The 23,672-nt window shown below is 53.9% G+C and overlaps 4 protein-coding genes across 4 annotated transcripts; 1 reads left to right on the top strand and 3 right to left on the bottom strand.

Moving 5' to 3' along the window:
• Nucleotides 1-12: 12 nt before the first annotated feature.
• On the bottom strand, nt 13-2,678 carry BDY24DRAFT_378866 (uncharacterized protein). The gene is made up of 12 exons (XM_076638992.1): nt 2,550-2,678; nt 2,262-2,279; nt 1,770-1,888; nt 1,627-1,674; nt 1,456-1,516; nt 1,323-1,382; nt 1,176-1,207; nt 1,018-1,050; nt 830-950; nt 616-747; nt 436-549; nt 13-343 (listed from the first exon to the last, which is right to left on the bottom strand). The coding sequence occupies exons 1-12, from the start codon at nt 2,619-2,621 to the stop codon at nt 302-304; spliced, it is 852 nt and encodes a 283-aa protein (XP_076499389.1). The 5' UTR covers nt 2,622-2,678; the 3' UTR covers nt 13-301.
• Nucleotides 2,679-3,365: 687 nt separating this feature from the next.
• NGG1 (histone acetyltransferase NGG1) lies at nt 3,366-6,378 on the bottom strand. Its single transcript, XM_076644108.1, has 7 exons — nt 5,856-6,378; nt 5,652-5,787; nt 5,503-5,582; nt 5,325-5,437; nt 4,978-5,253; nt 4,335-4,892; nt 3,366-4,219 (listed from the first exon to the last, which is right to left on the bottom strand). The coding sequence occupies exons 1-7, from the start codon at nt 6,334-6,336 to the stop codon at nt 3,599-3,601; spliced, it is 2,265 nt and encodes a 754-aa protein (XP_076499388.1). The 5' UTR covers nt 6,337-6,378; the 3' UTR covers nt 3,366-3,598.
• A 432-nt stretch (nt 6,379-6,810) lies between these two features.
• Nucleotides 6,811-8,086, bottom strand: BDY24DRAFT_378854 (U6 snRNA-associated Sm-like protein LSm8). The gene is made up of 5 exons (XM_076638991.1): nt 8,052-8,086; nt 7,784-7,824; nt 7,518-7,645; nt 7,150-7,220; nt 6,811-7,049 (listed from the first exon to the last, which is right to left on the bottom strand). Exons 1-5 carry the CDS (start codon nt 8,077-8,079, stop codon nt 7,030-7,032), a joined length of 288 nt encoding a protein of 95 aa, XP_076499387.1. The 5' UTR covers nt 8,080-8,086; the 3' UTR covers nt 6,811-7,029.
• A 1,438-nt stretch (nt 8,087-9,524) lies between these two features.
• BDY24DRAFT_438766 (putative alpha-1,3-glucan synthase) lies at nt 9,525-22,247 on the top strand (the record flags this gene model as incomplete). Its single annotated transcript, XM_076644388.1, has 62 exons — nt 9,525-9,654; nt 10,138-10,219; nt 10,304-10,365; nt 10,434-10,470; nt 10,580-10,690; nt 10,758-10,874; nt 10,957-11,013; nt 11,100-11,137; nt 11,200-11,236; nt 11,301-11,381; nt 11,467-11,553; nt 11,631-11,909; nt 11,991-12,122; nt 12,214-12,367; nt 12,476-12,568; nt 12,647-12,721; nt 12,813-12,922; nt 13,002-13,186; nt 13,278-13,557; nt 13,619-13,777; nt 13,854-13,880; nt 13,955-14,192; nt 14,276-14,412; nt 14,487-14,598; nt 14,689-14,886; nt 14,959-15,073; nt 15,168-15,373; nt 15,454-15,687; nt 15,777-15,890; nt 15,974-16,040; nt 16,117-16,214; nt 16,298-16,410; nt 16,476-16,539; nt 16,625-16,796; nt 16,877-16,955; nt 17,060-17,147; nt 17,221-17,576; nt 17,657-17,693; nt 17,766-17,920; nt 17,996-18,129; nt 18,208-18,311; nt 18,385-18,679; nt 18,775-18,954; nt 19,022-19,071; nt 19,163-19,347; nt 19,411-19,527; nt 19,612-19,665; nt 19,741-19,817; nt 19,900-19,963; nt 20,031-20,112; nt 20,186-20,199; nt 20,290-20,431; nt 20,573-20,612; nt 20,746-20,790; nt 20,898-21,035; nt 21,192-21,255; nt 21,389-21,420; nt 21,511-21,626; nt 21,728-21,746; nt 21,825-21,901; nt 21,985-22,090; nt 22,183-22,247. 62 exons carry the CDS (start codon nt 9,525-9,527, stop codon nt 22,245-22,247), a joined length of 7,116 nt encoding a protein of 2,371 aa, XP_076499386.1.
• Between the last annotated feature and the right edge of the window lie 1,425 nt (nt 22,248-23,672).

Genomic DNA, 23,672 nt, shown 5'->3' with positions numbered 1-23,672 from the left:
GTAGAAAAGTATGTTATCGGCCAGTAGAAAGGGGGTGGGGGTGGGAGGGTGGGTAAAGAAAATTATCGACTTGGAAAGAGAAGAGAGAAGAGAGAAAGTACGCATGTAGGGTGGGAAAGTCAACGAAGCAAAAGGGATGGCATCAAAAGGGAAGACGTTTGCGGGAGCAGTGGGTGGTGGCGGAGGCGAGATAGAAAGAGAAGCTGAGCTATGTACAAAGCGAGCGAGCGAGAACGAGAGCAGGAAACAAGAGAACGACGCGACGCCGGCGACTCAGAAAAGGAACGAGAGCGAGGCAAGACTACTGGTGCTGGTCGATGACTCCGTTGACGGCGTCCTTTCCCTGTAAACAGAGAAACGAGAGAAGAGAAGTAGGTCAGCACTCGATCGGACGAGAGAGGAGGGGGAGGACGGGGAAAGAAGAGAGGAACGCACCTTGTCAGCCTTCTCCTTGGTCTTCTCCTTCGCGGCATCAGCACCCTCCTCGGCCTTCTCCTTGGTGGTGTGAAGGATTCGAAGAGCTCCGTCCAAAACGGGTTGAAGAGTAGACTGTGGAGAAGGAAGGAACTGGTCAGCTCGAGGAGACGACATCGAGCGGAGTGAGATGAGACGAACCTGAATGTAGCTGACAACCTCCTTGGTCTTCTCACCAGCAGGCTTCTCCTTGTCGAAGACGACGGCGGAAAGGTCATTGTAGGCCTTGGTGAGGTTCTCCTTAGCGGCGGCGGGGAGGGTCGATCCGTCCTTCTGCTCGACGACGTCGAAGAGGAAGAGAGAGCTCGTCAGTCGAGTTCCTTCGAAAAGGAGCGAGGCGAGAAGATCGACGAACCTGGAGCTTAGCTAGCTCGTCGAGGAGAGCCTGAGAAAGAGCGTGAAGCTTGGCCTGAGCGTCTCCGGTGACATCGTACACCATTTTGACTCCTCCGGTGTAGGTCGACGAGATTTGTTGGCTGAAGGAAGAAGGAAGTCGAGGGAGTGTCAGTTTCAGCGATGAAGAGAACGTACACGGCTACTCACTTGAGACTGTAGATGGAGTCGACGGCCTTCTGACTGAGAGGAGGTGAAAAGGAAGAGAGGAGGAGAGGTCGAAGGTCAGCGACAAGCTCAAAACGAAGACCTCGAGCGTCGACCTGAGATCGTTGCTCGAAAGAGAGAGAAACAGAGCGAGAACTCACACGACGGCGTTGCCTTGAAGAGGAGCAATGCGCTGTGAAATCGATCAGAAACGGAGACATCGATTCGAGGGAAGAGGAGGGATCAGTGTCTGCGGGAGGAGAAAGGAAACGCGACGGCTCACGATACACTCGAAAGGCAAAACTAACGTTGTCGTAGACACCCTTGGCGACTCCGTAGGCTTGATCCGCTGGCTTCCTAGCGTCGGCCTGGAAAAAGAAAGAAGGAAGAAGGGAGAGTCAGGGAGATGAGCGAACGGACGAGAGGAGCGAGAGGACGCACGACGATCTGCTCGGTCTTGGTCTGGAAAGGGTAAGGGAAGGTCTTCTCGGCGAAGTCGAGTCTGTTGGAGAGAAGGAAGGGAAGGAAGGAAAAGAAGGTTAGGTCTCGGAAGTCAAAACGATCCAGGAACGAGAAGAGGGAGAGGACGAGGTGAAGGCGAACAAGACGAACCCTTTGTTGGCGTATCCGTCGACTCCCTCAATGACAGGTCGTCCGTAGCTGCGAGAACGAGGAGAAGGAAGAAAGGAAGAGTCAGTCCATCCACCCTTCTCATATCTCTAAAAGAACAAGGGACAAAGGGAGGGAATGCTCACCCGAGAACGGGCTCAGCCAACGAGTATCCACTCTTGACGATTCCTTCGGCGAGGTTGTAAGCCTTGGTGGTGATGGTTGTCGAGTTGGCGATAGCGTGAAGCTGGTTGAGGGAGTCGTTCTGGAGTGAAGAGAGAAAGAGGAACGAACGGAGGTCAGCGAAAGGGGAGCGCGCGGAGGTGAAGTCTGGGCCTGTTGTTCCTTCCTTCCCCTTCGCTCCCTTTTCGCTCCTCAAACCTCAAAAAAACGAGTGAGGAGAGAGGAGAAGATCCCGTTCTGCTCTCGTACATCTCCTTCCTTGTATAGAGAGCAGAAAGAAGGAGCTAAAGAAGGAACGAAGAAGAGGGAGGGATGGGTGCCGACGCCACCGGCTCCTCCTCCTCTCCTCTCCCCTCGCCCCAAGAAGTCATCATCGCTCCACCCATGCTCCCATCCTTGTAATCCTCAGAAGAAGCAAGAGCGAGAGAGAGAAGGAAGAACGTATAGAAACTCACGACGACGGGGATGTTGGCCTGAAGAAGACGAGTTTCGATGGAGATGGGGCGAGAGAAGGACGAGCGGAGATAAGAGTGGCGAGAGTTCAATTGAACGAGGAAGAGAGAGCGAGAGAGCATCCAGGAAGAAAGAGAAATAAAAGAAAGGAAAGAAAGAAAGAAAGAAAGAGAGTCAGTTGTATGCATGAAGGAGAAGAGACTGAGGGCAGAGAAGCGGGCGGGTGGCGAGAGAACGAAAGGAAGGAATGGGGACAAGAGAGAGAGAAGGTCGAACGAAACGAAACTCACCACTCGTCCTACGCTCGTCAACGTAGGCACTCCGTTGGGAGGAGTAGATCCGTTCGTAGAAGGGCTAGTCATCGAGGCGAAGGAAGGAAGGGAAGGGAAGGGAGGTTTTTATTGAGAGGGAAGGAAGGATGTGGTTGAGGAGGACAAGAGAGAAGGCCTGCGAGAGAGAAGGGAGTTCCCCAGCTTTCGAGGGAAGCACATGCCAGTCCCGTTTGGACGGATCTGCTTCGTAAAATCTGAAGTCTCATCTATAGAAGCTCATGGGTAGACCTGTCCTAGAGTCAGGATTGAGAAGGCGGAAAAGCTTTTCTTTTTCTTCGAAACGAAAATCGCTCTCCTTTTCTCGCCTGTTCCGACCAAACACATGCGAAACGAAAGAGGGCGGATGATCCTCTTTTGTTTTCCCCACCTTCTGTCTCAAAATTTTTGAATGCTCATCTTTTGGTGGAAACGGAACGCACATATGTACGTTCGAGCCCCCTTGTCTGTCTTGGCGGTGCTCGTTTCTTCTTCTCGTTGGGGAGGTTTGACGCGTTTTCTCGGGTTGCATGGAAGAGCGAACAACAACAAACGTTCGAGTTTTCACTCCTTGTTTCGTTTCTATATCGAACGATACATCTCAAAGGGAGTGTCTAGGTAGCTGTGGGATTCCTAACACCTTTGCGAGCGAAAAAATGACACGAAGAAAGAACCAACGGGAGGGAGGGAGTGGACGGACGAGCTCGACGCGTCGAAACTAACTTCTCATTGGTTTTCTCTTCCTTTTTGCCCCTCTCCCTCCCATCTCTCATCGAACCCTATCAGTGCTCGAAGATCCCGTTCAGTCAGAACATAGATCCGACGCGCTCGATTTCGTTTCCAGCCTTGCTCTCCTTTCACGCCGAACCCTCGTAGGATCGAAAAGGAAGGAGAGAAAGAAAGAAAGAGTTCGTTCAAGATCGTTATGGTAGGTACGTAGGTAGCTAGATACAAAGGCGAGAGAGTTCCAGGGGAAAATAAGAAAAGAAAGGAAAAAGAGAAGGAAAAGACGCGTCGTCGAAACGAGCTCCCTACTCCACGACCACTCCCTCCATCCTCCCCTCCTCCTCCTCCTCCTTCGGCTCTCCTCCCTTCCACTCCCCTTCCTCCTCCACCACCACCATTCCCTCCTCTACCACCTCCTCATCCTCAGCGACCGTCCCACTCCCGCTCGCCTTCGCCTGCTCCTCCTCCTCCTCATAAACGCTCCTTCCCGGCAGCCCCCAGAACCTGCCCTGCCTCTCCTCCTCCTCCGCCCTCTTGAACACGCCGCCAACAAACTCGACAAACTTCTTCCTCCTCCCGATCGCCACCTTCAACGCCTCCCCGATCTTCCTGTTCTGCTCCTTCTCCCTCTCCTCCTTCTCCCTCTCCCTCGCTCCCGTCAAGCCTCCCAACCCTCCCGGCTTGGTGTTCTCCTTCCTCTTCTGCTGACGTTGGAGGAGACGTTGCCGTTTGTGCCATCCAGAGTCGATGATCCGATCGAGACCCTCGAGGCATTGGAGGTATTCGGCGTAGGCGAGACGGTCTTGGGCGATGGAGAGGAGCGTCGTTCGACGGGACGAGTTGAGCGCGACTTGGGAGGCGAGGAGACGTTGAGTTTGACGGAGGGAGGTCGAGATTTCGTCGTCGGCTCGTTGGGACCAGTCGACCTGAAGGGTGGAGTGGAGGGGAGGAGAGAGGGAAGGGGGAGGGGAAAAGAGAGAGAGAGGTCAGCGAAACGCAGACGCGTCGAACGAACGAAAGGAAAAACGAAGGAAAACTCACCTCCTCCTCTCCCAAAAGTCCAACAGCCTGCAACTCTTTCCTCATCCTAGCCTCCATCTCTCCCATCCCCAGCCTCTCAGGTCCAGGATCCAACGGTCCTCCCCACCCTTCTCCCTCTCCCTCTCCTCCTTCCCCTCCCGCTCCCGCTCCCGCTCCCGCTCCCGCTCTAACCCCATCCACTTCCATCCCCTCCCCACCACCCTCCCTCACCGTCGTCCCTGGCCCAAACCCAATCGGCGCATCCGCCTCCTCCCTCGCCGCCAACAACGCACTCACGACCCTCTCCGTCAACGGTCCCGCTCCCTTGTCCTCGACGACAAGATCCTCCTCCTTCAGATCTTTCGAGTCGTACTCGTACTCCTTCCGGCTCATCCGAGGGTAGTCGAGGACTTTGTTGGTCGTTGCTGAGGAGGAGGAGGAGGCTGAGGGACGGGTGGTGACCGTGGAGGAAACGACGGGGAGAGGGAGTCCGAGGGAGAGCAAGCGATCTTCTTCCTCCCAGACTTGTTGGTAGGGTTTTCCGAGAGGTGGGAGAACGTAAGGTTCTGTGTCTTCGTCCTGGAAGAGGGGAAGAAGAAGGTTTGAGTGAGCTTCGACCTTCGACCTCTCTCGAAAACAAACTCGACCAGACTCGAAAACGAACCTTGTACCCCTTCAAGAACGCCAAATCCTCCTCCCCAATCTGTCTCACGTAAGGCTCGATCCCCTGCCAGAACGTCCCAAAGAGAACCTGATTCGGAGGAGGTTTCACGTTGCTGAAGTCCTCGTTGACTTCCGACTGGTTCATCGGTCCAGGAACAGGAGGAGCCGGAATGGGAGGACGAGGAGGGACGAGAGAACGAGCTCCGGTGGCGAGAGAGAAGTCGATGTTGGAAGGGACGGAAGGCATGGGGATGAAGGGAAGAGGGGAAGGAGAGCGCTGTGGTTGAAGGAAAGGAGGGTCAGAGGGAGACGCGACGGGAAGGAGAGCGAACGAAGAAAGGGACCAACTCGAGACGAAGTGAAGAGCTTGATTTTGGGACGGATAGGAGGACCTCCTGCTGCTGCTGCGACAACGGTGGGAGGTGGTGGCGGTGCTTGGCTGACTGAGCGTTCTCGGGGTGCTGAAGGAGGGGAGGGACGAGTCAGATCGACACGAGCGGGAAGGAGAAGGACGAATCGAGCTCACCAGCTTCCTCACTCCCAGCTCTTCCGTTCCTCTCGCTCTCTCCATCGCTAGTGATCAATCCATGCTTTCTCTTCTTCTTCCTACAAGTGTTGAAACGAGTTGAGTCAGCTTTGAAGAACGAGGAAGGAGAGGAGGAGAGAGGCACGAACTTGCGATGATGAGTGAGAGCGACGACGGACGACGAATCCGACTCTCCTCCTCCGTCTGATCCAGTCTGAGTTGGTGGTGGTGGTGGCAGCGGGAGGACGCTCGTTGAAGCTATAAGAAGAGTAGGATCTGTTGAATCTATACAAACACGAAAGTGGTGAGCTTCCAAGACGAGGGAAGGAGGAAGGAGGAAGGAGCGAACTGACCTTGTTCCATCTTGACCTCTCCTCCTCCTCCTACAGCAGCACTCTTGCCCTTCCCAGCACCAGCACTAGTAGTATTACTACCACTAGAACCTGCTCCCTTCCCTCCACTGGTCCCTTTTCCCGCCAGCGTCCTCTGCTCTACCAAACTCTCCTTCCTCTCCCTTTCCCTCTCGTCCCTCTGGACGTCCCTCCTCTGTCGTTCCTTCTCCTTCTCCCTCTCGTTTTCTCTCTCCTTTTCTCTACTCGAAGCTGAAGCCGTAGCGACCGCTACGACTCTCTCCCTCGTCAGATCTCGTTGTCGAAGCGCATCGACGCGTTCTTTGCCCGTTCGAAGGAGGATCAGACGACGAGTGGCGGAGGTTCGAAGCGAATCGATGCTCGCTTGGAGGGAGAGGAGGGAGGAGACGTGTGGGATGTCTAAAGGAGGACTGGGAGAGAGGAGGGAGGTCAGGAGGGGCGTGTAAGAGGGTGGGGGTTCCATCGTTGGTGGACGTTGGGAGGGCAAGGGAAGGGAAGCCGCGTGAGCTCGCGTCGTTTCCTTCGTTCGTCCCAAAGTGGCCAAGGAGTCGAAGAAAAACGAAAAGTACGCCCAAAAACCTGCTCGATGTTATCTTTGGATCTAGGAAGAAGAATCGAGCCCTAACATACGCGTCGACCCCGAACCATACGCGGAAAAACCTGTCAGAAGGCATTGTTTCTTCACCGTCCCAAGGCCCTGGCTCGACTCGACGCGCAGGGCGATGATGGAACGGAGAAGGGCTCAAGTTGGGAGAAGAGGAGTACGAACAAAGAGGGACGAGACTGAGATCAAGACCCGAAACTGATCAAAGATCCAAACTCGCTCACAAATAGAGCAGGCGGGCGTACAGCGTCGAGAGGTCCCCCCTCCTGGTTTGTCTCGCTCCCTTCTTGCCCTTCGTCTCGCTCCCTTTCCCCAATCCAGCGCCCGCTGTAAGAAACAGAAAAGAAACATTTTCATTCTAACCTTCGGACACTTTCCTCCTCCCCTCTCGTACAAAGATCTTCCTCCCCTCCTCGTCCTCCTCGCTCTCTTCAGCTCCTGATCCCTCCTCCTTATTGCGGAGTGCAAGCGAGATCGAGCTCTTTGGTCGTTCGTTCGTTCAATTTTAGGTAGTGGTCGTGGTTCAGAAGCGAGGCGGAGATGATGGCTGATTTAGAACGCGACGGGGTCGACTGAGCGAAGGAGAAGAAGAGAGGGAGGGAGGTGAGCTCGAACGAACAGAACAGAGCAAGAAGAAGGCGAAGAGGATCGAAGCCAAGTCGTAGGACTCACTGGGATCAGCTCGAGCGGCTCCAAAGTCGAAGGTGGCTTCCAGGTTGGGATCGGTCTCTGCTATCAGGGCGCTGGAGAAGGGAAGGGAGGAAGGGAAGGTCAGGCCGAGCTTTGAACTGGACGAGTTGTGAGAGAAGAGACGTGAACAGTGGGACGATGAAGACGAGAGCCCGCTTTCTCGTGTCCAACGTCAACATCGTTGTAGACCCCCAGAGAGCTCCGAAGGTCGAAGGAGAAAGGGAAGGGTTGAGCTTGTGTGAGGTCAAGCTTCCTTCCCTCCTTCCCTCCCTGGCCCTACGACCCTCCCTCCCTCTCGAACTCGAAACCACCCTCGCCGCAAAAAAAAAGAAAAAAACAGCGTTGCTCACATGTTGTCTCCTCTGATCATGTACAGTCCCAAGGGGACCATCTCTACTGGCTCATCCGTCGAGAAGACACGTTCCACGGCCGAAGAGAGGATGATGTTGGTGTGAAGGTCGTAGCCTTTGAACGAGCCCTGTAGAGAAGAAAGCACGAAACGGGAACAAAGATGTCAGCTTGAGCTCCCTTTCTGCGCAAGAAGAACGAGCAAGGAGGTCGAGGAGGTCGACGGAGGGAGGTGAAGGGGAGGGAGGAGGAGGAGGAAGGAACGAACCGAGATTAGACGACCATCGTGCAAAAGGACTAGCACTTGTTCTGAAATGGGAATGAAGATACGAAGAAGAAGAGGTCAGCTTTCGTTCGGTGGATAGTATATAGGAGGTTGGTGGGGAGAAGAGAGGAGGGAAGCGAAAGGAAGGGATCCATCTCGACGACCTCCCTCTCGCCTTTCCTCCTTCCTCCAGCTGCCGTTTTTTCCTTCCAGCAACGACCCCTTCTACCGCCCTTCAGTGGAAGATAGAAATAGAAAGAGCTGTACTCACGATCCACGTACTTCTCCAGGGTGCTCATCGAGGTGGATGGGGAGAGAGGGAGGAGGAGAGAAGCTCGAACTCTTGAAGCTCAAAGCAGTTGACGACGCGAGCTCGAGAAACGACTTCTCCTCAACGACAACATCGACCTGGGAAGCGAAGCTCGATTTACCAACCGCTAGAGACGTAGCACATGAATGCTCAAGGAGAGCGGAGCGAAAGAAATTTGAGGTTACCAGAAATCTGACTCCGCCTCGACCTCCTCTCCCTCCCTCGCCGCTTCAGAACGCTGACGGTCCCCTGCTCCTCCCACACTGCTCATCGGCTTCAACAGGGTGTCTGCTTCAATCCATTCCCACATCTTGAATACTTTCGTCTCCAAGGCTTCGTGAGAACGTCGACGAGATCTCTCGTCAATCGCGAGGCGACGAACCCGTGCTTCTGCTGCTCCCATCCTGATCTTCTCCTCGACTAAAAGAGTTCTCTCTTCTTCATCTACATGGGGGTATTGTGATACGACTCGATCTTGAGGACGTGAATAGTCGTTGGTCGTCGTGGGCGACGAGGTTTCTGACCATAAGGACGCGTCGTCGAGCTGAGATTGGGTCCCTCCTCCTTCCCGTCCGTCCCAGTCGAGGAGAAGCCCCGCGCTCGGCGGAAACGACGATTCGCTCTTCTACATCGAACCTTCGACCAAAGCTCCTCCTCGAACTATTCTGAATCTGCAGACAAGCAAAGATCGAGCCGCTCTCGAGGCAGCGACCATCGACGAAGACGGCACAGGAGCGAGGCCAGTGGGAAACTCTACTTGTACACCGACTGAGAGAGCTCAAACTCTGTTCACGCTTCCTATGTAGAGGATCCCCTTTTTTCTAAGGTGAAGACGACGGGGAGAGATCAGGATGCACGACGCGTCGCAATGTCCGAGAGCCACAAGAACGAAGCCAGCGAGACTTGCTGAGCCAAAAAAAAAAAAAAAAAAAGGGCACAGATTCTCCTGACGATGTGCAGCTGGGGAACCCTCATCGCGAAGGGGATAATTTTCAAGGTCTGAAACGAGTCTCTTCGGCGATCGAGAAGGAGGAAGGAGAAGAGGAGGCTTGTGAGCTCAACCTCCGACCTCCTCTTCCCTTCCCTTTCCCTCTTCTCACCTGTTTCTGCCCTTGACCTCTCCTTGCACCCTCTTTCTTTTGCCAACATCAGCTTCAACATCACTAACTTCATGAGGGGACACGCAGCCGTGAATCTAGATGTGGAATGGGAGAACCAAGGAGGGCTTGGGTTCCCTTCTTTCCTTTTTGTCACCCCCAACAACGACAGCAAGAGGATTCCTTCCCCCCTTCCTCCTCTTTCTTCCTCTCGCACCTCTCTACTCGCCTCTGCTTCATCAACAAAGCGATCTTTCGTCAAGACGGACGCCCTCTCCCCGCCTCTTCCAGCGCTCTCGACCTTTGAGCTTCCTTCCCTCCCTCCGTTCACCAAACGATGAGCCGACCTTCGTTGCTCACCTCCTCGCTGGCTCTCCTTCTGGCCCTACCGTCTCTGCTACTACCAGAGGTCAACGCGGCTCCATACGACGAGCGATGGGTCGATTACAACATCAACACGAATCCCAGTAAGTCTCTCCTTCCAAACGAAACAAAGAGGAGGGGGTTGCTCGTCGAAGCTTGACGTGTCGAGGCAGAAGGAGGGCGCGTTGCGAGCTCGTTCCGAGAAGGAAGCTCGAAACGAGCTGGGCCACGTCAAGTAGACACCACAGGGATCTCCTATGGAGACGCGATGGTGTCGAAGAGCTGCTCTATGGAAAGTGCGAGGCGTTGGGAGGATGATCTCCCCCCCCTCCGCCTTGGACTGAATCTCGACCTCGAACGTCCCTCCTCCCGTCGTTTCGAGCCATCATCGTCGCCCCAACTCTTCGAAATCAACAACCTACTCTCTCTACATCGTTCTCCTCCTACACCTTCGAGCTCACTTCGCGCCCTCGAACGACGATCACCAAGCTCTCGGCTTCCAGCTTCCAAGGCTTCTCGTTCACGTCGACCTCGAATCTTCATCGACGCTGACCTTCCCTCGTCTCTTCCTTTGGAACCCTTTTCAGACTCTAATGCTACAGTCCAAGAGTTCACTACCTACAAGTTTAGCGCCAACGAAACGTACATGCCTTCGCCGACGAATTGGAGGTTTGTTTTCCCTCTTTCTCGATCTCTCCTCTCCCCTCGAACGACGCTGACCTCTCCTTTTCTTGCTCTTGTGCTGCTCTGTAGAACTCTTCCAGCTTATACCATTCTCCTCGACAAGTGGAGCGACAACGATGCCGCCAACAACGGTGAGTTGAACGTTCTGCAGAATCGTCGAGGATTCGCGGGGGCTGATTTCTGCTCTTGCTTGATATAGACTACTTCAACACCACCTTCGAACATACTCCCCTCGAGTACGTATTTACCTCCTTATCTTTCGAGCTCTGAGGAGAATCCACTGAGCTCGAAGCTCGCATCGACGTCGTCCGAAGCTGGACTGACCTTTCCTCCCCTCCTTCGCAGTACTCAACTTCGACATGGAGGAGATATCAAGGGATTGGTATCCGACAGATCTCTTGACTACTTCGAGCTCCTGGGAGTGAAGGTCATCTACATCTCTGGAACGCCGTACTTGTGAGCCCAACTCGCTTTCTCTTCTCGAGCCGTGTCGTTCGCTGACCTCCTCCTCCTCCTCCAAAAGGAACATGCCCTGGCAAGCCGATGGATACTCTACTCTCGACTTCACCATCTTTGATCCTCATTGGGGAACGATCCAGGACTGGGCCGATGCTATTCAGCTCATCCACAACCGAGGAATGTGAGCTCTCAAACCCCAACGCGTCGACTCTTCTTCTCTCCGAGCAACACACGACGCAAACGCGAGCTTGGGCTTTTTCCAGGTACATCGTCGTCGACTCGACCATCTCGACTATGGGTAACCTCATCGCTATGGAAGGGTAAGCTTCAATTTCGATCTTCACTACGACGACGGGAGGTCGAGCACGACTGATCGACCTTCGTTCCTCCTTTGTTCCTTCCTCAGACACCTCAACACCAGTGCTCCCTTCCGGCCTACAGAGTGTAAGTTCGCTTCAATTACTGCTACTGCCGACCGTGTGCTGACCTCTTCGGCCATCTTTCAGACGATGCTCTCTGGAATCGAGCTCCCTACGGTCCTTGGTGAGCTTCTTCGTTTCAGCGTCGAGCACGAATCAACAACGACTGACGATTTCTTCGTTCTCAGGGACCTCACCGAATACCCCGACTTCACGTTCAACAACGCCATGAACGATACCTGCGTTCTCCCTCAGTTCTGGGACACTGCGTGAGTTCGTGCGAGAGGAGAAGCGTCGAGCTGAACTGACTTCCCGCCTTTGCCCTCCCTTCTTGCTCTCCTTCCCCCACCGCAGTGGTCAAATCGTCAACGTCGATAAGGGTCCTGGTTGCTATGACTCTGTGTTCGATCAGTACGGAGATATGGAAGCCTTTGGAGTCCAGTGAGTCCCTTCGAAGTTGAACGAAAACGAGCTCGAGCTCGAGCTCATCCCTTCTCTCTCTCTCTCTTCTTCCTCAGCCCCGACTGGCAACGTCAACTCGCCAAGTTCTCGTCCGTCCAAGATCGACTTCGAGAATGGAGACCCGACGTTGGAGCAGACCTCATGAAGTTCCCATGCTTGATGATCGAGTCTCTCGACATCGACGGAATCCGAATCGACAAGGCCACCCAACTCACGGTCGGCTACGTAGCAGACTGGTCAACGTCGGTTCGAGCTTGCGCCCGTAGACTCGGCAAGGACAACTTCTACATCCCTGGAGAGATCGTCGGAGGGGACATCCACGGAAGTCTCTACATGTGAGCTCGAAGAGGGAAGGACGACGAAGTGAAGACGCGTCGCTGATTCTCTCCGACCTCTTTGCCGTCTTGATTTTGCAGAGGTCGAGGTCGAACTCCTTACCAGAGCAACAGGACTTTTGAGGAAGCTGTATCCGCTACTCCGTCCGATTCTGGGATGTTCATGAGAGAGGAAGGTCTCGCCGGATACGACTCGACAGCGTTCCATTACTCGTGAGTTTCTCTCCCCCCTTCTCCCTCTTCAAACCAGAAGTTCAGGTAGCTAACTCTCTGCACTCTTCGCCTCCCTCCCTCTTTTATGTAGGTTCTACCGGTCCTTGCTTCGAGTTTTGCAGATGGACGGAGACCTCAGCGTCGCCGACGACGTCTCGATCGACTTCGCCACCGCTTGGAGGCAGATCAACATCAACGAGGACATGATCAACTCTCAGACGGGTTTGTACGATCCCCGGCATTGGGTGAGTAAAGTTCACCATGCCTTGCTTGCTGGAAGGACGTAGGAGAACAAGGGAAGGAGAGGGGTCGAGCTGGGCTGATCTTTCTTCGCGTCGTTTCCTTTCCCTCAGATGGGAGTCACCAATCACGACGTTTTCCGATGGCCAGCTATGGTCAATGGAACTCAGAAGCAGGCTTTTGGAAACTACGTCGGAATGCTGATGGTGAGCAGTCGCGTCGAAGAGCGGAAAGGGGCGAACGAGTGCAGCATTGTTGACCTCTTTCTTTCTCATTTCTTTCAGATCCCTGGAATCCCTCTGATCTACTACGGAGAGGAGCAAGGAATGTACCTCTTCGATAACACGGCTTCCAACTACGTACGTACCTCTTCGAAGCAGACACGCAGGGCGGGAAGAGACGACGGGAGGAGGACGGGAAAGCCAAAGCTGACTTGCTTCGATTCTACAGCTCTTCGGACGACAAGCCATGACCGCTACGCCTGCTTGGGAGAGACATGGATGCTACAAGCTCGGTTCGACTCAGTATCACAACTTCGAGTTCGGGAAAGCGCTTTTCGGGTTCGTTTTCTTGGGTTTCGCTCTTCCCGTTCTCTTGCGCCGGTCAGCTTGACTGACGACCCTTTTTCCTCTTGAACAGCTGCCAGGATCCTTGGAACGCTCTAGACCATCTCGACCCTACTGCTCCAGGCTTCCGCTACCTCCAGAGGATCTTCAACCTTCGAAACACCTATCCCGCTCTCACGGACGGATTCGAAGTCAACCTTCACTCGAGTCAGACCTACTTCATTCAGTTCCCAGGGTCGGGTACAGCTCAGACGGAAAGTGAGTATTATATATTATCCCTCTCTTTTACGCTTCCAGCTCCGAGATCGAGAACGTCGAGGGCTGATTCCTTTCCATTCACGCGTCGCAGTCGGACTTCGATCCAACTCTCGTAGCACCCTCACGTCTCAGCTCAACACGGAGCAGTTCCTTGGAGAGATGACCGAGGATGTTTGGCTGCTGTGGCACAACGAGAACAGAACAACGACCTACGCCGCCGCCTGTGGAGACGGAGACGACCCAGATTGGATTCAAAGTCCTTACCCTGGTCCCGTCACCGTCAAGAACCTCTTCTACCCTTACGAGACGCTGGATCTCGTCAAGTCGCTTCTTTATTTCAACTTGGATGGACAGGAGCCCACTCGAGCTTGGTGAGTCAGACCCTTCGTTCGAACGAACTTTTCAGCTCGAGCTGACGCCCTCTTGCTTCAGTCTCCCCGAGATCACTCTTGAGCCCTTCGGATTCCGAGCCTACGTTCCTGAGGATATCTGGCTTATCGGTCCTCCCGTCCTTACTGGATTCTCTCCCGGTCACGATGCTCGTTTGTTGACGATTCCAGGGAGCGCAAACGAAACCTCGTTCGAGATAGCGTGAGTCTCTGAGCCTCGCTGTTTGCACTGCGAACGCTTCTCGAGTCGAACTGATATTCTTCGATTCCATTTACAGTCTCGAATACGACCAAGAGATGGATTGGTGAGTCGGTGTCTCCTCTTCGGTTCGCGTCTCTTTCTGACGCGTCCTCCCCGCCCCTCCTCTTGCTTCTCCAGCGAGTCCGTCACTGCCAACCTCAGACTCAACTACTTCGGTCCCGGAACAACAACTCCCTCCTTCGAAGGAACGACCGGTACATGCATCAGGCTCGAGAACCAGACTCCTCCTGCGGAACTCAGCGGTGTCCCTCCCTCCGGATGGCGATACACTCGAACGATCCAGAACGCCCCCGATGGAGTCTACGAAATTCTCGCTGGAAACTCTTCTACCTTCCCGAGTGGAGGATTCACTGGAGTGAGCTCGAGACCGAAGACGGAAGGGCTCGAAGAACGTGACGAGAAACTGACCTCTGCCTCTCATCGCTGTTCTTCTCCAAGGCCGATGCTCATCTCTTGGTTCGGAAGGGTGCACTCGACAACGCCATGGTCTGGACGTCACAAGCGGACTACAGCAAGACTCTTCTTACTGGTTCAGCCGGTTCGTGGACTCTCAACCACGCTGCCTCGGGAGCCGAGTGAGTCCTCCTTCTTCCTCTCCTCCTTTTACCTTGGTTGGGCACTGACCATGATCTCCTTTCGTTCACCACAGGCGATTCCGGTACAGTGGGACCTACGGTCTTTCTTGGTCCCCTTGGGCTGACTACGAGGAGACGACGAGCATCAGCGACGAGACCTTCGACGACAAGTTTTGGGACGATCAGGTTCGATCCTATTCGCTCACATCTCCCCAAGCTCGAACGTTCCTTCTGATCTCTCCTTTCTTTCTTCCTTTCTCTCTCTCTTCTCAATAGCACATTCAAGTTCAATACTGGTCCGCGCTCGCTGGATCAGCAGCTCCTCTCGTTCACGGAGACTCTTCGACGTACACCGGTGGAGAACGACGAGTTCCCAAGATCCTCGCCAGAGGAGACTTCAACCAGTTCGGTTACGATCAGGGTATCCCTTCAGCCTTCAAGCAGTCTGAAACGACTGGAGATTGGGAGCTGCCGGTAAGTTCTTTCGACGTTGATCGAGTGCGAGACGCGTTCTGACTTCGTTACGATCTCGTTCTCGTTTCTCAGATCATCGCTCGATGGCCTTCGTTCCTGCAAATCAATGTCTACGGATTCGACGACTACTTCTTCGGAGATGCCGACGGAGATGGCGTGATGGATCGATTGCCTCCCAACTCTCTGAGTGAGCCGTTTTCCTTTGCTTCGAGCTTCGAGTGTTCGAACGCGTCTTGTCCCCACGAAGAGCTGACCCGTTCCCGCCGTATCATCTGCTTTAGCTGCCAACTACTTCAACATGACTGCTCCTCCCGTCAACAAACTCGGATGGACGCTTTCCGTTAACGACAAGTCCGGAAAGTGGTCGCTAGTGCCGCGTGGACACGCCTCCTTCAACATCGTCGTCTTCTTCCTTTTCCTGATCATCCCACCTCTCACCGCCATCCTCACCGCCGTTCTCTACCAGAAGAGGTTCTACGCCATCAAGGTTCGTCTCTTCGTGTCTCGATCTCCCTGCGTCGCGTCCCTGCTGAATTCGCTCTTCTGTCTCCCTTCCCCCGTTCGTAGGTCAACAAGTACGGAGTCAAAGCTGGGAAGGAAAGCTCTGGAAACGAGGAGAAGGACAGCCGACTTGGTCCTGGTCAGAAGATCATCGGATGGCCCGAGGACGAGAAGAAGAGGAGGAAAGTCCTCCTCGCCACCCTCGAGTACGAAATCATGGACTGGAACATCAAGGTCAAGATCGGAGGACTGGGAGTCATGTCTAAGCTAATGGCCAGTGCGATGACTGATTGTGATATGGTAGGTATAGGAGCGAAATCCTTTTCTTCTCCCTCTCCCTCTCTCGACTCAAACGCTGACTCTTCTTTCTTTCCTCTGCTTCCCCTCAGATCTGGGTCATCCCTAAAGTCGGTGGAATCGTCTATCCTGCTGGAGAGTCCACGGAACCTATCGAGGTTGTGATTTTCGGAGAGGTTTACCTGATCGAGTGCGAGATTCACGTCGTGCGTTCCTTCCCTTTCCTCTTGCCTCGTCTCGTCTCTCTCGCTTTCTCCAGGCTGACTCCTTCTTCTTCCTATTCTTACAGTACCAACACATCACCTACTATATCCTCGACTCTCCAGTCTTCCGAGCTCAGACCAAGTCCGATCCCTGTAGGTCTACCTCCTTTCTTTTCGATCGAGTCTCCGCCCACTCTCGACGCTCACTTTTCTCTCCCGTTCTCCCCAGACCCTGCTCGAATGGACGATCTCTCCTCTGCCGTATTTTACTCGACTTGGAATCAAGCTATCGCCGAGGCTATTCGAAGGAACCCAACGGTCGACATTGTGAGTCTCCCACACCTCCTCGAACGACACGTCGAAATCGAAACGAGAGCTAACGCATCTTGTACCTCCTTCTCTTCTTCCAGTACCACATCAACGACTATCACGGAACTCTCGCTCCTCTTTATCTCCTTCCCAAAGTCTTCCCTACCTGTCTCTCCCTCCACAACGCCGAGTTCCAGGGACTCTGGCCTCTCAGGTTCGTGGCTTCTCTTTCCTCGTCGGCTCGAATACGAGCTCATCCCTTTTTCTCTCCAAACACAGGAACAAGGACGAAATGAACGAGGTCTGCGCCGCTTTCAATCTCCCTACGGAAGTCACGACGAAGGTGAGTCTTCGTCTTCTCGTTGTCTCCCTCCTCCTCGACGCGTCTCCCTCGACCTGACTTCGTCTTCTTTCCTTCCTTTTCACAGTATGTAGGCTACGGAAACACATTCAATTTGCTCCATGCTGGTGCAGCCTTCATCGCCGCTCACCAGAAGTCGATCGGAGTCGCTGGAGTCTCGGACAAGTACGGAAAGAGATCTTGGGCTCGATACCCTGCTCTTTGGATTCTCAAGCAGATCGACTCGCTGCCCAACCCTGGTTCGTCGCGTCTCATTTCGACCCTCTCTTTCGAACTTTGCTGAGCTTCGTTCTCCTCCCTCCTCTCGCTTTCGATTCAGATCCCGATGATATCGAAGCTCTCGACCAACAGCAAGCAGACGTCAAGAACGTTCAAATCGATGCTGCTGCCGAAGCAAAGTCAGTCACATCTCTCTTCATCGTTTTTCCTCGACCCCGACCTTGGCTTCCTCAATATCCGATCTCTCAAGCTGACCTTTACTTCTACCCTTTGCGTTTCGAAGGCGACCTGGACTCAAGAGACAAGCTCAGGAGTGGGCTGGAATCAAGCAGGACCCGAACGCTCAGCTCTTCGTCTTCGTCGGTCGATGGGTGCGTCTCCTCGTTCTCCTTTCACGACGCACCTCTTCTCAAGCTGACCGATCTTCATACTTCGCTTTCGCAGAGTAAGCAAAAGGGAGTCGACATCATCGCCGACGTCTTCCCTGCCCTCCTCGAAAAGAACAAGTCGATCCAACTCATCGCCGTCGGACCCGTCATCGATCTCTACGGACGATTCGCCGCCGAGAAGCTCGCTCGTCTCATGGAGATGTATCCTCAGCAGGTCTTCTCGAAACCCGAATTCACCTCCCTCCCGCCCGCGCTGTTCAGCGGTGCCGATTTCGCCTTGATTCCCTCTCGAGATGAACCCTTCGGTCTCGTGGCGGTCGAGTTCGGAAGGAAGGGAGCTCTTGGAGTTGGAGCACGACTTGGAGGTCTCGGTCTCATGCCTGGATGGTGGTTCCCTGTCGAGTCGACGAGGTGAGTCGGACGAGAAAGAAGGAGACGCGTCGAGAACCAGAGCTGACCTGACCTTCGGTCTCTCTTCTTTTTCTCTCCAGTACTTCGCACATGATCTCTCAGCTTCAAAAGACTATCGTTCGTTCATGTGCATCTCCTCGTCCGAAAGAAGTTCAACAGACTGCTGACATCGACGTTTGTGATCGACAGAAACTCGCCTTGAAGTCGACCGAGCAGGAGAGGGCTGTTCTTCGAGCTCGGAGTGCCGTCCAGCGGTTCCCTGTCCTCGAATGGAGAGGTCGAATGGAGATCTTCCAGAAGAAGGCCATCCGAGCGTCGAGGAAGGGCGCTGGAACGCATGCTTAGTTCGTTCTTCGCCTCCATCTGCGCGTCCTCGAGAGCTCCGAGCTTGACTGACCCTCCGTTTTGTTCTTCTTCAGCGACTACTCCGACTACGTGGCTCCCTCTGCTCCTTCGCCCAACCGACAGTACGGGGATGCTACTAGGATCGAGCGAGCCGAATGGTCGAATCGATCTCCGATGGATCATCCTCAGGCCACCTACGGAGAAGACGGTGAGTCGCTCGATGGCAGCAGGAAGGCGAAACGAAGTCGAGCTGAGCGGAATATGTACCCTTCTTTCCTGTCCTCAGGCTCGTCATCTCCTCACGGATCTCCCGAGATCATGGATCCTTTCGACGCCAACGCTCGATTCGACGGCGACGCGCCTCGAAGTCCTAGGAGGTTCGGAGGAAGCGTGAGTTCTTCTACTCGCTCACCCTCGTCCCTTCTGATCTGACCGCCCTATCCTCGTTTTGAATCTCTCACAGGACTACGGAGGCTCCCAAGATTCTCAACACAGCTCCGACCTTTCTCGCTCCGAGTCGGACGAGGATCGATACCCTCGGACTCCCAGCGAGTATGGAAACCCTCCAAGGCTCACCGACCTCGAACGAGAGGCAGGAGATCGCTCGAGTTCCTACGCAAACTTCCTCTCTTCGGCCAACAAGCAGATCGCTCGTCAAGCTGGAACCACGAAGGATCCTTTCTTCTCGTCCCAAGGAAGCATTCGAGAGGAGGACGGAGGAGCTCTCACTGCTCCCAGTCGACCCTTCACGGTTCACAGTTCGTCTTGAATCATCTCTTCTCCCTTTCGTAACATTGCGCTCCAAGACGCTTCGCTTACCTCGCTCTGCTTCGCTTCTTCCCTTGCTTCTCAGGTCGTCGTTCGTCTCATTCGTCCATCAGTTCCATCGTCGACGAGCACGGTTCTTCCTCTCCTCTCAACAAGGCCATGGTCACCTTCACCGACAAGGACGGAGAGGTCACTCAGGACTTCGTACAGAAGCTCAAGGCTCTAAACTCGGACAACTCGAAGGGAGATCTCTGTGTCGAGAAGTGTGAGTCCCCTGTCATCGATTTCGTTCGGGATAGCCCGACTGACTCTTCCTTCCATCGCTCTTACAGACCTTCAAAAGGCTGAGAAAGCCCACTTCGTCGTGCTCAGACGAGAGAAGGTGAGTCTTCCATGTTCCCTCCTCCCACATCTCGTCTCGTCGACGCCCAGCTGATCCTCATTCCGCTCTCTCTGCATCTCTCTCGCTGCAGATCGAGAACTCGAAAGGATCTGGATTCGACAGCAGTTCTCAAGCTCCCTCGATCTACACCGCTGAGGGGAAACCCAACGATCCCGACGACAACTTGATGGCCGAAGTGCCGTTGACTCGGATGCAGATCTTCATGGGACGAATGATCGGGAAATGGCCTCTCTATTCGATTGTGATGTCTTGCGGGTTCGTACGTTTCCACCTTCGCCTCAAAAATCGTAAACTGACCTCTGCTTCGTTTCGACGCAGTCAACTTCTCTCTGCAACTGCTTTCCAACTCGTCCTCCTCTCCGGAACCGCTACTCAACAGGATCTCGATCTTTACGTCGTTGGAGCTGTCTTCTTTACGGCTAGCATCGTTTGGTGGCGAGTCTTTCATTTCTCTCTCAAGGCTCCTCGAGTTCGAGACGCGTCGCTGATGTCCCCGGTCTCGTTCTTACCTCTCATCAGGGCTCTCTTCCGACTGAAACCTGCTGTCGTCGGACTTGCTTTCCCCTGGATCTTGTGGGTTGACTTTCATTCTCACTCCGAGAACTCCTCCTTGTACGTGGCTGAGCTGTTGTTCTCTTTCCGTCGCAGCTTCGCCATCGCCTTCTTCCTTATCGGTATCCCTTCCCTCGGATCAGAGTCACTTCGAGAGGTCCAAACACGTATCAGTAAGTCTGATCTTACTGGGCTCTCTCTGTCGTCAAAACTTCTCGGAAAACACGCGTCGCTGACTTCTTCCTCTCCTTTCAGCCTCCGGTGCGACCTGGTCTTACGCCATTGCTTCCTCGGCTGGGTTCTTGTTCTTCGGAATGAAGTGAGTCTGACTCCGACAGCGGGACCTCTGTTCGCATTCACTGATTCCTTCATCTTTCTATCACAAGCTTTGGAGAAGAGGCTGGAGCGACGACCGAAAGCTGGGTTTTCCGAGCTTGTGTCGTCCAAGGATTGCAACAGTGCTGGACTGTAAGTACCTCAAGTTGATCATCAATAATTCGATGCTATACTGACTATCCGACATCTCATTATTTTCCTACAGGCCGTTTTGTGGTGGTGAGTTTTCTACTTCGCCATTTTTGTCCGCCGACTACACGAGCCCGTTCTGACGATCCACCTTTTTCTTTGCGTCCTCTTCTTCTTCAGGTGGGGTTCGACTTTCATCGGAACGGATTCCTCGGAATACGTGGCTCCTCTCGCCATCCTCTTCATCGTTTGGCCGCTGGCCGTCATCTCGCTCTTCTTCTTCCTCTTCATGTGGTGGGGTCTTCCTCAGTACTACCTACAGGTGAGCCTCATTCTGTTTCGGTGAAGAAGCAATTCAGTGCAGGGTCGAGGTTGGGACTTCTCAGTACAGCTGGACGAGAGTCGCGTCGCTTTTCTTTCCGTTCTCTCTGACCACCTTCCCTCCCCCTTCCATTTTTCGCAGGCTCCTCCTACCGTCCCCAACTTTTATGCCACTCTCTTCCGTGCGTAACACTATCTTTTCGGCCTCTGAAGCTCCCGGAGTGTTCGAGAGTCCAGGGAAGGGATGGGGAGCGGAAGTACTCCCTCCCTGCGTTCCTGCTGTCACTGATCGTTCTCCCCCTCCCATGTCTGCAGGTCGAAACGTCGTCAAGTGGTTCTTGATCGCTGAAGTGCTTCGAGGTAAGTCTAATATGTATACAAGCCGAGAGCGAGGGAAACGACAGACTCACCGTTTACCTTTCCCTTTCGTCCCTCCTTTCCTCGCACCTCTTTCGCTTCTTGATCAGACTTCTGGCTCTCACCTCCCTACGGTCGAAACTGGTCGTACCTCTGGAAGAACCCGGCAATCCCTGTTTGGGCTACTGCGATCCTCGTTATCGTCTTTTTCGTCTTCGTTTGGGGAGGAATTCTGGCCGTGCTCACAAGTAAGTTTTTCTCACACCATCTGAAATCCCGAGCGACCTCAAGTTCGAAAAGATCTCAACCGAGAAGTCTCGGCCCACTCCTTCGACCATGGAGAAGGATTTCGGCTCCATCACTGCTCATCCTCGCCTGACGCTTCTTCCTCCCTTTTCCTCTAGGATTCGCGAAAGTTCACTCTTGGCTTCTTCCGATTGTAGCCATCGGACTCGGGGCCCCGAGGTGGTACGTACTGATCTGTTTTCATCAAGGAAGGGAGGGATTCGGACGAGGAAGAGAAGGAGTTGAGAGCGACGCGTCGCCGTCTCCTCTTCGAAAGCTTAACTGACTCTCTCCTCCTTTCTCTCTACTCTATCAGGTGCCAGATGTTCTGGGGAACTTCAGGAATCGGTAAGTTGGACCCTCAAGTCTTCTCATCCTACAGTGAAGTCGTCTCCTCGAGCCACGCTGACTCGCTTCGCTCTTTCGTCTCACCCCTAGCTCTCAACATGGCCTGGGCTGGAAAAATTGGTCCCTTCCTCGGATCTGCTCTTTGGCTCTACTTGGGAGTTCTCGATAACATCCAAGGAGTTGGATTGGGAATGCTTCTGCTTCAGGTTCGTGCCTGCTTCCTTTCTTCTTTTCCTTCCCTGCCCTCTGTCGTGTTCGCTCCCCCCAAAGCTATATCATTGACCTTCCTTTGCATTTCTTCCCTCAGACCTTGAGTCGATTCCATGGTGCGTTTGGAACTCGTCTTTCCGTCGAACTCCGAGCGAGAGCGCGTCGCTGATCGATCCTCCTCTTCATTCCTCCAGTCTGTGCCGCCATCTTCTTCTGCCAGTGCCTTGGTGCCATCGTCGTAGTCATCGCTCGAGCAGCAAGTCCCGGAAGAGTACGTTCTTCCATCTTCTGCCATCTCTCGCTTCGATCACACGAACTGACTTTGACTTTCTCGTTCTCCCTTCCCCTTTCCAGCTCGGACCTGGAACCGTCTTCCCTAACTTTGCACTTTGGGACCTAGCCATTGACGGAATGGCTCAGATCCCTCTCAGGTTCCCTCTCTTCTGGATCTGTCTCCTCAGTGCGTTTTCATCTTCGTTCTTGGACGCGACGCGACGTCTCTTCCTCAAGCTGACGTTGCCTCTCGCTCTCGCCGCTTTCTCTTCATCTCAGGTCAAATCTCTATTGTCGTAGGATACCTCTGGCTCTTCCGAAAGGAGCAGCTCACGAAGCCCTAGACGTTCTCGTCGTCGATGGCCTCGTCTCCCTCATTTCGTCTCTTTTTTTTCTTCCTCTTTTTTTTCTTCCTCTTTTTTTCTCGCGTCAATATCTCTCCCTCTTTCTTCTCATCCCTATATATCTACACTCGTCGCTCTTTTACCCTCGTATCGTCTCTTCCACCTCGCATTTCTCTCGCATCGACCCCGTTCGCTCGAGCGCGTCGCACTTCTCGCCTTCTCTCTCCCAAAAACGGACTATCCTCTATTTATCGTGCTTTTCACTTGCTACTGTATCGCTTGCATCCCCATTCCCGAATTCTTCAGATTTAGATATCTCGTCTCGGATGGAATGCTCGACTGCCTGTCTCGTTTTGGTCGCCGTTCGACGCGAAGACAACCTGATCGAGCCGTTCTTCTGAGAGGAACCGAAACAGAGCGAGACCACGTAACCCCCACCTAGCTACCAAAGACTAATACTTGAGCAAGATAAATTGACCACCAAATTCAAATTCTACAATCCTGCACCTTCTTTTCCGAAGTTGAAACTCGAGACAACCGACGCCCTCTTCCTGTTTCGCTCTCGACACCATCTCCCTCTCCCTTCCCTTCTTTTCCCCCAGCCCTCTTCGTCGAAGCTCTTTGAGGCCTTTGGATGTGCCTTCGCCTAGGCTAGCTCCCTTCAGCTCAACTGATCAACTTTCGAAGGTCAGGTCCAAGGAACGACGAGAAGGGAAACGATCCGAACGCAACAACTGCCTCCTCGACCACCCAAGAACGGTTTACTCTTCCTCCAGCCTCCCAAATCTCTACTCCAACTACACTCTTCTCTCCCTACTCAAAATGGAAGGTCTACAGTATGAAGAAGGAGCTCTCGCTTTCGCAAAGGGGAGGAAACGAGCTTTAGAGGAGGAGGAAGAGGACGAGCTCAGGAACTCAACCTGCGAGTTGGAAGATCTGGGAAGGAAGGGTAGGGACAAGAAAGGGAGATTAGGCTCTGATGTACTCTGTACGTATACCTCTTCCTCTTGCGCTTCTGTCCAACCTCTCCTCGCTCTGAGAAGCCCTCCTCCCTCGGACGAAACGAATCGAAGCTCACCACCCTCCTCGCTCCCAGCCTCAAACCAACACCCACTCCCAAATCCCAAAAACTGCCTTAAACCTCTGCCTTAAACAAACCATGTCACCCTCTCCTCCTCCCTCCTCTAGAACCTACCCATTCACTCGCTCCCGATCCAAATCCACCAACCCCGAGCCTTTGAGCTCGACACCTCCTCCTCCTCCTCCTCCCTCTCCCTCCTCCTCCCTCACCTCCCTCGCCGCTCGCCCTAGCCTTCCTCGCGCTCATCGCACCCCCTCTCGATACCAGTCCTCTCCCACGCCCTCTCCTTCTCCCTCCGCTCCCAAGAAATCGGTCAACAAAGTCGCTGGAACATCGTCGATGAC

The sequence above is a fragment of the Mrakia frigida genome (genome assembly GCF_051309035.1).
Source record: "Mrakia frigida strain ATCC 22029 unplaced genomic scaffold BDY24scaffold_5, whole genome shotgun sequence".
NCBI lineage: Eukaryota > Fungi > Basidiomycota > Tremellomycetes > Cystofilobasidiales > Mrakiaceae > Mrakia > Mrakia frigida.
The sequence above is the reverse complement of the archived record's forward strand: the minus strand, read 5'-3'. Positions and strand labels throughout refer to the sequence as shown.

Coding starts and splice junctions, on each gene's coding strand:
- BDY24DRAFT_378854 (XM_076638991.1), bottom strand. CDS start 8,079: ATGAGCACCCTGGAGAAGTACGTGGATC. Junction 7,646..7,783: donor ACGATGGTCGTCTAATCTCG/GTTCGTTCCTTC, acceptor TCTTCTCTACAG/GGCTCGTTCAAAGGCTACGA. Junction 7,221..7,517: donor ATGATCAGAGGAGACAACAT/GTGAGCAACGCT, acceptor TCCCTTCTCCAG/CGCCCTGATAGCAGAGACCG.
- NGG1 (XM_076644108.1), bottom strand. CDS start 6,336: ATGGAACCCCCACCCTCTTACACGCCCCTCCTGACCTCCCTCCTCTCT. Junction 4,893..4,977: donor CGTTCTTGAAGGGGTACAAG/GTTCGTTTTCGA, acceptor CCCCTCTTCCAG/GACGAAGACACAGAACCTTA. Junction 4,220..4,334: donor GACTTTTGGGAGAGGAGGAG/GTGAGTTTTCCT, acceptor TCCACCCTTCAG/GTCGACTGGTCCCAACGAGC.
- BDY24DRAFT_378866 (XM_076638992.1), bottom strand. CDS start 2,621: ATGACTAGCCCTTCTACGAACGGATCTACTCCTCCCAACGGAGTGCCT. Junction 748..829: donor ACGAGCTAGCTAAGCTCCAG/GTTCGTCGATCT, acceptor GTCGTCGAGCAG/AAGGACGGATCGACCCTCCC. Junction 344..435: donor CCAAGGAGAAGGCTGACAAG/GTGCGTTCCTCT, acceptor CTCTGTTTACAG/GGAAAGGACGCCGTCAACGG.